The sequence below is a fragment of the Schistocerca cancellata genome, chromosome 10 (genome assembly GCF_023864275.1).
Source record: "Schistocerca cancellata isolate TAMUIC-IGC-003103 chromosome 10, iqSchCanc2.1, whole genome shotgun sequence".
NCBI lineage: Eukaryota > Metazoa > Arthropoda > Insecta > Orthoptera > Acrididae > Schistocerca > Schistocerca cancellata.
In genome coordinates, this window is record NC_064635.1 from 93,732,202 (window position 1) to 93,746,240 (window position 14,039).

General features: G+C 43.7%; 1 protein-coding gene across 1 annotated transcript in view; it reads left to right on the forward strand.

The window, feature by feature from the left end:
- Positions 1 to 1,372: 1,372 nt before the first annotated feature.
- LOC126106159 (basic proline-rich protein-like) overlaps positions 1,373 to 14,039 on the forward strand; it is a 34,289-nt gene continuing 21,622 nt past the window's right edge. Inside the window, exon 1 of the mRNA XM_049912399.1 lies at positions 1,373 to 1,559. Coding sequence (XP_049768356.1) covers positions 1,373 to 1,559 — 187 coding nt within the window. The remainder of the gene's footprint in view (positions 1,560 to 14,039) is intronic.

Genomic DNA, 14,039 nt, shown 5'->3' on the forward strand with positions numbered 1-14,039 from the left:
CAATCCCAGACTTTTCACAAATGATACTTACCAATAATGAATTATTGACAGGAAAGATTTGCAGAAATAATCAATCAGATACGAAAAAGAATTCAAAGTGGGGCAAAGATTGACAACTTGATTTGATGGATAGCAAGGTAAAACTCTGGATTTCACAAAATGAATAAAAAAGTGTCATACACTTTTACTACGTTATCAATGATTCAAAATTATGAACAGTAAACTAAGACAATAACAATTTTCAGGAAATCAAAATGAAACAGTTTTACAGGGTCCATAACAGGTGGATGACTCCAGTTCATGTGTGTGGCCAAACTTAGATAATTGCTAAAAGTGTGAGGGATCAGACCGTTTGTTCAACTGACTGAACATATACAAAGAAGGATGTCACAGAGGGTCACAGGTTTGCTTTACTGATGGGAGCAATAATCCTGAGAAAACAGGTACAAATTATTCCACATAAGTCATCTTATGAGAATACAAGAACCAGTACTAGTGAAGAATCTAGAAATATTCTTCAGCCTCATGCATTTAGCTCCCTTACAAACTCTGAAGACCAAATTAGGCTATTTACTGTACACATAAAGGCAGTTAATAATCCATTATTCACTCAGTCCATACTCAATTGCAATGAGGAAAAATTCTAACACATGGTGCCTTCCAAAATACCCTCTGCCACACACTTCAGAGTAGTTTGAGGAATATTTATGCCAACACAAATATTTATGCACACACACTTCTTAACTGATATTAGAAGAGAGGAAAAATAAAAGAAAGTACTCAAGTCTCAGGAGATTATATAAAGAAAAATTATTTAAATACAAGACAGAATTAATCCTAAATTTTTCAGCTTATTTTGGTACTAACCATTTTGTCCTATTGCATATGAAATGCTGTAACACTAGAACCATGGCTGGGTCACTCGTGACCCACTTGATAATTCTTTTGTTTGTCACTCTTTTGTATTGTTGCCTAGAGTGTTACATTTCTGTGACTTTTTATGAAATAATGTAATTAGTGATTATACTTGATTTCACATTTTATGGTGAAAACATAAAACAGAAATATGAAGATGCACCTACAACTGCGGAAGGGTCAGTTCTGACCCGTCCAGTGCAGTCGCTATAACATTTGCATTTTTCATCTAGCTTCATGCCTATTGTTAGTGTGTGTTTGGTCAACAATCGCGAAATTCATTTTTACTTTACTGTTGGCTGTCGTTCCAGTTTTCAGCAAGGGATGAGAGGGTGAGAAGTTCAAACAAGCCTGACCTTGTATGCAGATATTGTGCACCCAGAGCTTTGTACCATGCGATCGGGTTTAGTAGTGCTTTCTGTCTGTGTAGATAGTGCTTGTAACTTACAAATATATTATGGCCAAATTTCTACGCACAGAAGCGGACATTATAAATGCTCTAAATGAGATTTTAAATAATGAATCTGAGGGTGAGCCACTGGAGTCTTTATCTGAGGAAGAATTTCTATCACCAATAGTTCCAGATTCTTCATCAGCAGACAATGTTACTACTGAGAAGGTTCTACTGAATGCTGATGAGAAAGGTATGTTTGTTTATGTGTTTGTTTTATAATAATTTTTGTTTATGTATATGTTGTGTAGACAGTAATATGAATTGCAACACTTATGTTTATACATTGTTTCCTGTTGAATTTTTACAAGTTATATATTACATTTAGGAAGGTGTTTTTTGTTCTAATATTACACAATATATTCAATATTATGTCACGTTCTAATATGTATAACTACTATTACAGGAACAGATGCCACAAAGACTAAGTCAACTCGAGGAAGTGGATGTCCTGAAAGTCGGTTTGGACAATGAACTGCCCAGGGTTCTGGACTACATCAGTTTCCTTCAGGTAGCAATATTGTAGCACCCAATGGAACAACCTGGAAAGTTGGAGTAATAGGTGACTGTTCAGCTGGAAGATATTGACAACAGAATGTTTTCAAAGATAGGACAGGGCCACCTCCGCATGCAAAATGAAACGTGCGTGAGACCTGTTAGAGTGTACAGCATGTAATGATAATGGACAAAATTTTGAAACATATTGTAAAATGTACAGAAACTGAAGCACCTTGTGTACTGAGCTCAGATGAGTGGACTATAAAAATTGAAGAACTGGAAGCTTTTATAGCTATATTGTACGTCCATGGTGCTATTGGAGCTAAGAACTTAGAACTGGACACATTGTGGTCAGTGAAGTGGGGAAATAATTTTGTGAAATCAACAATGGCTCGTGACAGATTCGGAGATATAATGCATTATCTCAGATTTGACATTAGATCCACAAGATCAGAATGACTAAGAGAAGACATGTTTGCTTTGGTAACAGAAATCTGGAATGAGTTCATTGCGAATGCACAGTCTAGCTACATACCGGGTCCATATATAACAATCGCTGAACAGCTTTTTCCTTCAAAGTGCCGTTGCACATTCACGCAGTTTATGACATCAAAACCAGACAAATACGGGCAAAAGTATTGGATGGTGGTAGATAAAGACTCAAATATATTTTGAATGCTATCCCTTATATAGGAAAGGATGACACTAGGTGGTGTGATGAGTGTCTTGGTGGCTTTGTTGTAAAAAAATTTATGCAATCTTACCTCAAAAAATGAATAAATGTCACGTGACAATTTTTTCACCTCCTTAGAACTCTCCGAGACACTGAAAGCTAATTCTACGAGTCTTGTGGGCACAATAAATTGATCTCGCAGGGAAATGCCAGTCTGTATCAAGAAGGCAAGAGAACAGTTATAAAGCACAGTATTGTTGAAAAAAGATGATACCACACTTGACTGTTTATCATTTTAAGAGCAACAAGAATGTCCTGATTCTGAGCACAATGCATCCTTATGTGACAAATGAGGATGGTATAAAAAGAAGCCAGATACTGTTACGTTTTATAACTGCTCTAAATATGGAGTGGACATGGTCAACCAAATGGCTCACAAATACTCTGTCAAAGCACCATCGAGACGTTGGCCTGTTCACACATTTTACAACTTGCTGGATTTGGCTGGGATTGATCAATTCTCTGAATGAGAAAATATTGAAACGCAGGGATTTCATCCTGCAGCTGGGGGAGGAGCTTGCTGAGAAGTACGCAGCGACTAGAAAGACTAGCATCCCTGTCAGACCTGAAGATATTCCTGACCACGCTGCCTTGTAAAGTCTAACTATGAAGGAAAGAAATCATTTGTTAAGTGTCACACCTGCAAGAAAACTGTGTGCAACAAATGTACATCAAAATACTATTATTTGTGTTCATTATGTAACAGTAGCCAGTAAAAACATTCAGCATATACATGTAAGTTTTAAAATATTAAATTATAATTTGTGTAAACATGGTTTCTTTTTGTTAACTTCATTCTAAATATCGTAGTGCTTCTAACAATAGATTCATTGGCAGTAACATTAACCCACTGACATAGGGGAAATAAAGGAAAAGATCGCAGGTCATTAGTGACCCAGCTGTGGTTCTTGGTATGTCCAAATATCAGCGGTTCTAGTGTTAAAGCATTTCATTTTTGTTACTGCACAATGGGACTACATACTTTTCACAATAAACACACATAAATTCATTATATTCAGGAAATTTGCATCTCTGCCTTACTTCCAAGTGACATACGTTGTCCTCTCTTATATCCTTTGGTGGCGCATGAGCTGTTCATACTCTACTGTTATTTACTTGGATGTTTGATCCACTTCATCACTTGATCTCCCTCATTTTGCTGCAGTGGTACCTATCTGGTATAAGAATTCATCAACCTCCACACAAAATTGCGTCCTGAGACCCAAAGAGCCAACACAGCTGCTGCCTCACCCTGCATTCATGAAAATTACAGAGAGCATTGGTGATACTAATTGGGCTATAATGGTCCATCTCTAGAAGGTGCTTTCACAGTTCCAGTACTGGGACAAATATAATTTCTTGCCATTGTGTTATGAACTTGCCCTCTCCCCTGATGCTGTTAAAGATAGTAAAGCTGTGACACCAACAATACCCTGATAGACGTTTAATCACTTGAATGTGGATGTGGTCTGGCGTTACGGATGTATCAGGGCAGTGGACTAAGACACCGACAAATTCCCACTTGCTGAATGGAGCATTACATGGCTCCAGTGGTGTGTAGTGAAAGATAATTGCTTTTGCTCCATCCACTCTTTCAGGGCACAAATGGCAGGTTGATAATTCTCAGTTGAAGATGTCCGGGCATAAGGATGAGCAGGATGTTCAGCAATGGCATCTGGGTCGGTGCAGACAGTGCCATTCAAGGTAATACGAGGCACATCTGTAGGATTCTGGTATCCGTAGAGACCTCTGATCATAGCCCAAACCTCAAAGGACAGGTACTTAGTCTGATGGTTTAAAGATTCCATTGCCAGCACACTTATTTCCACCATTTTATTAGGTGGCAGGTCCGAACATGAAGCTGCTTACAGGCGATAAGGTGCTTTGTTGGAGAGTGCTGCTTAGAGCATTGGAGAGCCAACATACAATTTCTAATGGCCTCTGTGTCTTTTAATGACCACCAAGGTACTGTCTTCTTTTGGGGCAGGTCCACGAACAGGGGATCACCAATTCAGCTGCCAAAGATTGAGTGCAGTCGTATTCTCAGCTGCCTCATCAATATCTCCATGCAGCAGGGAGCCCAGGGTGACCAGAGATGTGAAAGTACTCTGGTCAACACTGTTGAGAGCCCATCTCACCAGAGAAGGGCATCAGGAAGTCGTCACCACATGTCATCGTGGACTCTCTGGGGGATGGATGGATGGATGGATGGATGGATGGATGGATGGGAGAGGACAAGGAATGCAGATACAAAGGTAAATAACCAAGAAAGTTGCACGCACCAAGCTGAAGTTTGTGGGGCTACCAGAAATCAGTAGGCAAAGGTCAGGTTGTGGCTGTACACTTTCATGGTCTTTGCCATGGCCAATGATTGTAGTTCCACCCCAAAAAGAGTTATGGGCGTTGAAATCCCAAAGACGGTGGGGGAAGCTTAGAAACCACTGATTACAGTATATTCTGATACACTTTACTGTTGGGGGTGGGGGAGGTTAACACTGCAGTAGGTGATATTCTGAAATGCCCTTACTCAAACAGCAAGAACCTCTAAAGGTGTATTAAGAGGATTAAGTTCACTACAAAGAGTGTCCTGAACATATGTGCAAACTCTGCCTGACTCCCTGTCATAGGGAGCAGGAGTCTTATAATGCCCCCGCTATCAATGAAGGGCCAGGGTATGTGTTGGTGGAAACCGCGTCTCCTGAAGGGGAATATGAAAGGCAGGGGAAGTGTTTGAAAGATGTCATAGCTCAGCCTGGAGGTGGAAAAAACTGCTGTAGATCCACTGGAGAATAATAATGTTGAAGTACTGTGGGACCGTAAAGTGACCAAGGAGGTGGCTTATGCCTTAGGGTCATGTGCTGCCATAGCTTGAGGGGTTATAGCATCAATATACACAGGTTCTGGGTTCCACTATATGGTACAAACTGGGCCTCATGGGCCACCAGAATCTCTTCCTTGGTCACAGGAATGGAACAGGTGGGATTTGGTGGTGTGGGGGCTACCAGAATTTCCTTGTTTGAGGACTTTTGATATTTCTTCTTCTTAGTGTTTGCAGACCAGTGGAAACAATGGAAGCCAGTGTCCCATGTCCCAAGGGACCTCTTTCTGGCTAGGCAAGCCAGAGGAACATGACTTGTCTGGCTGGGAGGTGGGGGACCAATGTCCCTGATGGGTGGGAAGTCCATGATTTTCAAGTAGGTGAGGTGGAAGTAGCAGGAGGAGAGTTGCCAACTATGGGTGGGGGGCGGGGGGCAGAGGGGTGGTGGTTGGGGGGGGGGGGGGGTAGGCTTGGTCAAGCAGCCCTGAAGCCCCACTGTAGGAGACGTAGCTGGTGACAGTACTGTTGCCAAAACATGCAAGGTCATGACAGCTGCAGCATATGACATTTATAAGTGCTGGGTGCAAACACTAATACTTTGCCTCTTGATAAGTTAGTTCATCCAGGGTCTCATATTCTTGTCTTTGTTGTCTCTGGAAATTGGTGCATTCTGGTGAGCAGGGAGGAATGGTGCATTCCACAGTTGACACTTTAAGCACTGGATGGTGGAAGGGGGGAGGGGGGGCATACAGTTTCACATCAGATATCGGTATATAATCACCTTGACCTTTTCAGGCAATTAATTGCCCTCACAGGCCAAGATGAAGGCACCTATAGCAACCCATTGTCCTTTGGTCCCCTATGTTCATGATGAACGAAGTGTACACCCCTCACCCCAAACTGGTGCATAGCTCATCAGATTCGAAGAGCAGGTCTTGGCGGAAAATGATGCCCTGAATTATATTTCGACTGTTATGGAGGAGTGACAGTCAACTGTATGTCACCCAGCATGTTGCAAGCAAGCAGCACCTGTGACTGGGCAGGGGATGCTGTTTTTATCGAAACTGACCCACTATTCATTATAGAGCTGACTGCCACTTACACAAACTTGTCTTGTAAGTTCTTTTTGTGGCCAACAAGGAATCCCATCAGTCCTTACGCAAACCATGTGTTGGAGAGAATCTCTCTCTGCTTGTCACTTAGCCTTATGGTTCTCCCCTTCGCACAGCCAAGGAAGGGAACATTTTAGGGTCATATCTCTATGCATGAAGTCAGGCCTTTCCTTCACCAGAGACTGCTGGGCTGTATGACCGCCAGTGGAAGATAACTTCATCTACTACATTTGCAGCTCATCTGCTGTGGTGACACCATTCTGAATTGAAACTCTTCCCATGCGCACCACCTAGCCTCACCAATGGCTACCTGGCCAGTAATGCATTGCGAAGGGTGCAAAGATGGAAAGACACAAAATGGGAGCATACACTGCATTGGGTGACTTTCCCTGCATGATCTGCACTTCCGGAGAACTTTGGAAATAGATGGAAAGTTAAACCCAAGAATGGGGACTATGTTTTTATTTAATTATAAGTTACAGAAAATTTCTGAATTGAAAACTCGATTCCCTTCCATAAACCAGGTCCCAGCAAGGTGTGAACCAAGGAAAACCATCTGGGGAGGCAGAGGGGGGGGTGAGGGGGAATAATGGAAGCATTTATTCGGAAGAGCTGTGAACCCTCTGGGGGTTCAGATCACCAGTACTTCACAGTACCTTCTCAATAGAGAATGCTGCTGTATTTAACTGATTTTTGTGGAACAAACTGTTACTTAACTAAGTCATCAGACAACAATTCAGCTACCCATTGCATTAAATGAACCAGCAAGCCATCTGATGAAAACCAAGAATAGTCCTCTCTAAATAAAAACTGTGACTCGTAAATGATCCGATTATGGTTACAGGAAGAAAATTTCCTAACCTGCAGAGTATTGGCAATGAATGATTTTATTGGAGGTAGTGTTGTAACGCTCCACAACGAAAAAGGTTTCAATAGTTCCACACATCAGATCTAACCACGCATGTCGTATACATTCCACTCGAAACAATAATTCATAATATCACACCACCAGAAAGTTTAAAACGGTTTAACACTGACTAAAATTCGTCCGAAACTGGTGCAAGATTACGAAATGTCCACTGCCACAATAACGGCAGTTCAGAAATGGTCGACTGAAGGGGATTCAGAAGGTGCAATCACACATTAACATATCGACAAAGTGCAGAGTGATCTACTACACAATCAACAATTCATGTCATCGTGGACACACTTGGGGATGGATGGATGGATGTATGGGAGAGGACAAGGAATGCAGATACGAAGGTAAATAACCAAGAAAGTTGCACGCACCAAGCTGAAGTTTGTGGGGCACTGCTGACGTTAACCTTGTCTCTGATTAACACTCGCCGTCGAGAACGATGTACTGGGCTCTTTTACTTACGAAGCCTTCGTGCCACTCTCTCAGACCTAGGAACCTATTGCACATACTCTGACCTTCGTTAACAGTGTTTGTAGAATCCTGTAGCCTACTCGTTCCTTTCACCACACGTGAGATTATGTACAAAACTGAGGTTGCATGTGAAAACTTAATTGACGTGAGACACACGAAAAGTCATTCTCTGAATGGATTAGCAAATCTTAGTGTTTATCACCACACACCACCGGGCAAGCTTACAAGGGAAGGTTCCCATCTGAATCTAAATCTGAGACAGATGGCGGACATGACAGAAGGGAACTATGGATATGAGTCCCGCTCTGGACCAAGAACTGCCTCACTATAAATAACCAAGCACTTAAATTTTCATCCTCTTGTTTTCTTGGTAAGTCTCCGAATAAACACCATAAATGTATTTTTGGATTGCGCAGACGTTTGCAGCTTGCTTACACACTAGCGAGCCTTGCTTACTCCAGCCCACAAATCCACCCCTTTAGAGTAAACAAAGATGTGAACAGCATATGTTTAGAGCCTTCCAGTGTCATCCATTTATGTGAATTATTCTTCTGCTCGATTTGTCAGGTTTCCTCCACACAAGCCATCGACAGTGCACGTCCGCGTGTTCAGATGAGTCATTTCCAATTCATGCACAGTATTTCGACGACCGACATGATCGTCCCCTCTCAGTGCCACAAGTTTCGTCGTCTCATGTCCTCGCCACCCAGACTCAACCCTAAGAAAATGATCTGGTCGGTCGTCAAAATATCGTAAACAGAACGGGTTGGCCGAATACACAGACACATATCGTTAATTGTCTATATGTAAACGGCGTGCAGCTCCTGAACACGACAAGCCTCGAGAGGCTCTCAGGGAGATCGCTTATGAGGGACAGTGCACGCTAGGAATGGCTGTGTGATGTTACACGGACGCTTTGATTAAACGGATACTTCAGTTATAATAAAAGGTATTTCGAGGCTTAAGAGGTGCAACCGGCCGATTAGCAACGAAGTTATTTCCAAGCCATTATGATTAAGAAAACAACAAATTGGTTCTTCCTTTAGGATGACAGTTCTCATAGCAAAGTAACGAAAAATCGAGGTGTTTTGGTGGATTTGGACCACCACGCATGTGTGTGTGGTAATAAACTTTATCCAAACCCTTATTGGAATCCAAAGCCCTGTTTCTCTTTCACTGTGTGTGGTTGGGGGTGGGAAGGGGGGGGAAGGGGGGGAGGAGGGGAGGGGAGAGATGAGGAGGAAATCTTATAAAATGACACCCATTCGCTCACTCCCACATCACGTTGAGACACACAACCACTCGATCTCTCAGGCCTTTCATACAACAGAGCAGGTGAAAGGTGCTACACCTGGGAACAGAAGTAAAACCACAGGAGCTGAACGAAAGGTACGAGGAATGCGTCTGGCTGACCAGTTACAAAAATCGTGGGCGGGGCAATCGCCCAGATAACAAGTTAAGAACAGCTCCCTAAATTTTTTGGAGAGAAGTCGAACAGATCTCTGAACCTTAAAACTCTTTCCACATTCGTTTGAATGTTGCTCAAAATAGAGGGCACGTGTGTCAGGAAATTCGCTTCTGCCCTCTGCTCTGAAAGTAACACACAGTCTAATAAAATGTGGTGCACGGTGATCTGTATGTCACAAGCAGCTCATGTCGGAGGGTCCTCTCGCCTGAGCAAGAAGTCATGCGACAGAGCTGTGGCTATGTGTAGACAAGTAAGGAGAACCTCGTCCCGCCTATGTGGATGGAAGGTGGTACACTGTGGCCACATAGTGGTCTTCACTATGAGCAGCTTGTCAGCTGCCAGTTCCTACCACTCCTCTTTCCGTCGATGCACGACTCTTCACCTCAGCAGTGAGACAATAGCAAGCAAGGGGAATGGCACACGAGACTAACCAAGGACTACAACACGACGACTCCTCGGCTGCTACAGCCGCTCTTTCGCTCCCCACAATAACCGTGTGCCCTGGCGGCCAGCAGAGTGTCGCTTCCGTTTGCAGGCTTTGTGGCCAGAGGAAGGCTTTCTGGCCATCCTGGACTGCATTATCAGTTGGATACAGGCATTGTAGAGACTGAAGGCTACTCAGGGGGAGGGGGGGGGGGTTGAAACACATGAGGAATTTAGCAGGCATGGCACATCTCGTCTCCTCCAAGGCCCTAAGGATCATGGAAATTTGCCATCGAATACAGTGAAGTCTGGAGACAACCGAATTTAGAGGACAAACTGTGGGAAAACGGAGGAATAAAAAGAGTCCCTCTCTTTAGCCCCATCCGTGCATGCAGCCCCATAGTTGGAGTGCTCATTTAAAATGTCAGCGAACAGCGTATTAAAACAGAAGCTTAAATTAATCTGTACTGCACTAAATCTGGAATTACTCAGAGCCCATGCAGTAAACAGGGTGGGAGTCAGTTAAACCACAGATCTGAGTCCATACGAACCCCACACCGAGAGACTGCAACAAACATTTTGCACAGATCCCAAATGGCGTCGCTGCCCACAGACGATTAGTAAGGAGGCGTTTCATAGCCAGACAGTATTGGTACAGTATGCATGGGAAGTGGGTGTAGCAAGGGACCTTCACTGCTAATGCAGTGCGAGAAGTTGCCGCCCGATGGTAAGTGGTAGTTCCCCAGCATCTCATCAGCACAGAATGGGTGTGGCTCTTGTCCTGTAACTGCACGTAGCCAGCCACAACCCCTCATGGTGGAGATTGTCACCGATTTTCAGGTACAAACGCCTCGCTGACCTGTAAACTGTGCACCAAAGTCAAGTCAGGCCTGCATGTAAGCCCTGTAAAACTAGAGCAGACATATCTCACACGTGCCCCAAAACCTGTGGCTAAGAAAGTTTAAAATGTTTAGTGTCTTCTGGGAACTTGCCTTCAGGTGTGGTAACCACAATAGTGTGGAGTAAAAAATGAGGCATAGAAATTGCACAGGCTTTAAAAGCGAGAATGGTGTTCCACATATGCAATTCAAGTAAATTAAAAATACGACATGAACACCCCCCCCCCCCCCCCCCCACACACACACACACACACACACACACACACACACACACACACACACACACACACACACACACTATTCTCTGCAGAAAATGTAAAGGTGGTGTTTGCAGCCCGCTCCTAAGCCTTTCTACTTTCACTTGGAACTCACAAGTTGCTGTTGCAATACCGAAGGAGGAACAGAACACTGCAAAATCATTCACAAATAACGAACATTGTATGGCACTCTTTACCACACATACGATACTGTTTATGGATATGGCGAAGATAGTAGCAATTACAGCACTGCCTTGAGCGACATCCTCCTACTCGAAACTATTCGACAACATGTCACCGACTTGGAACTGAAAAAAGTGCTTTAATGAAAATGACGGCATAAATAAAGGGAGATCACCACAGAAGCCCCATTGGTGGGGCTGCCTTACAATATTGTGTCTCCAAGTCGTGTCGTATATCTTACTGGTAAAGAATGAGGCTATTTGCACAGGAAACCCTGCTGTATAGCGGCCTCTTGCAGGGTCTCGTTGCCGACAGTGGATAGCTATCTCCTGAATCGACACTGAGAGCGACTTACGAGCTGCCTTGTATCTAACACCCAGACCAGACCACCGTTAACCATTCGCTCCTAGGTTTTGCCTATACAGCTCGTTAAGGCGACGCTCCAGTAATCACTGGGAAACGTTTGGTACTTTCCCGGTTTGGGAAGAGGCACCAAAAGTCACTCCGTCCATTTGCTGGAAAAGTTGCTTGTCTGCCTTAACAAATTAGACCACTTCGGAGGACTTTCTTTGACGCTGGTTGCAAGTTTTGCAGCATGCTGTACGGGTTAAATCGTGACTGGGCACGATATCACACAAGCTGCTGACAGTGCAGAGTCCAACTCTCTCACGCAAAGTAGGCAATTTTAGACCTCCTAACTGTCAGACCTTATGTCCAACTCAGCGTTTTCCGTGGTGTAGCGGTAACGACAGAATGTTGTATCCCGGCTGACAGTGGCACTAGTCAGCGCTAATTGCTCTGCCGTTGTCTGAAAAAAAATGTTTCCAGATGATGTCACAGCCCTGCAGGAGTCGCAGCCCGGCAGGAGTCACAGAAGCAGTTAGCTCTGCCACTAGCACAGACCCAGGCAGCACATTGGAACCGTAATTGTTAACGTAGGAGACACTGTACTTCTTCAGCAGTGAGGCTGAGGACTATCCTGAAGAGCTTGTACCACAACGAATACCTATTGAGTTAAGTAAACTTTCCATTCTTATGAATGAAGAACCCACTTAATCTGTGTGTGCAGTTTGTGTTATTGGAAGAGTATACCAGCCGCCAAACAACATCCTCTCCTTGCTCCTCATTAGTCTAGACGACATGAAAGTCAGACTATTTCCTTCCTGTCTCCATTAGCAGCCAGTTCTTTGACGTCTATTTTTGTTTTTCTTGGGTAGGTTTCGGAGCCACAACCACCAAGATGGTAGACGCAGTGCTGGATGGTGGGCCAGTTCAAACCTTTGGAGGTTCAGGGAGCTCTGCAGCATCGGCACCTGCTGCATTGTCTGGCGTTCTGGGAGGAGGTATGGGCTACGAACTAACTCCAGCACTCAAGTGCATTGAAAAACACAGCTGGTAGTGGTAGTATTAGCTATAGGGATACTCACTCATGTAGCAACATCGGTTTTCCGGATTGGATGCTGAGAACTGAAGTAAAGGAGGCAGCTGCATAGCCTTATAGATCTTTTTGGCTTCACCATATGGGAGGCACTTTTATGTTTTTATTTTCTGCATCTTCCTTTCTTCAAAGAAGACACTGCAATCCATACTCCAGGCCAGGAGATCCGCAGAGCAATTTACAAACTTCCAAAGAGATGAACAACCGACTCCTTCAACGGCAGTCTTACAGTATTTGCCCCAAGTGGCGTCTCCCTTTCAGGAACAGTAGTTAGTTCCAAGTGCAGGTATTTAAAACGGCGCATTGTGTTCATGAGAAAAAAAATCCACACATCTAGACTAAGGAATACTGCCTTAACATGCTCTGGAAGTTTCGTGTTGTTGATAGTGTAAATGAGTCTGATTGCACTGTATCACCACCCACCCATTCAATTAGGTTTATCACACCAACAATACCTTCCTGGCCTCACCCACTGTGCAGTTCATTTTCTATTGCATACTCTACAGGGCATTGAGCTGGATGTCGTTCACTTGTTGGAAACTAGACGTTTCTACCAACAGCGTCCCATTTGGATAGCGTTTGACAGATTTTAGGTTCCAGCAAAACACACTAAACCTCTTTATACACAGAATAGTGGAACTTTATCAAAGCTACTCTTTGCATTTAACTATTACAAACACATTCAGACAACCAGCATGCGTTCTGTTACTGTTAACAGAGCCTGCTGGACTTGCTGGCTGAGCCCTGTTATTAGACTGGGAGTTGGTACCTACGAGTGGTCCATCCATTCCAGTGGAGGAGGAAGAGAAAATTGGAAGGCTCCATCTCGGTCCCAGGGACAACTAGTTACATAAAAGTCTCTAGATACAGTCCTGTGCCTAGATAGACTTTATACAACTGAGGCGCAGCAGGTCCCTCAAAGGTTGCCCGCTAACGACTATTCCATCTCCACAGCCATGCATCTCTTTGGCACACAGCCCACCTCAAGACTGAGGCGCTATTTATAGAGGTTTTCACCATCCTCATAATGTGTGTGGCCAAGCCAAGATCCCATTACCTGTGATACACCACATCCCACCATCGTGCTGTGAGATGACATTCATCGAGCAGCACTAGTCAAACAGTGCATGCAATCCACAGTTACGAGAATATGTGGACAGTGTAGGTGAAGCACAATTACTCTCCAATCAAACAATATTATTTACTTTGATACATATTTTGAGATTCTGTTGGGGTGTGTTGATGCAAGGATGCTGAGAATGTCAAAATGTGTAATTTACACCTTATAAAATCTCGGATGGGGCAACAATATCAAATAGGATGGATTACAACTCACCACATGGAAGCGATGTTGGGCATCAACCAAGCACATTGTAGGAACACAGGGTTTTTTGAGCTACAGAGCTTAATCCTCCATAAAATGATGAAAGAGAAAAACTATGCACACACACACA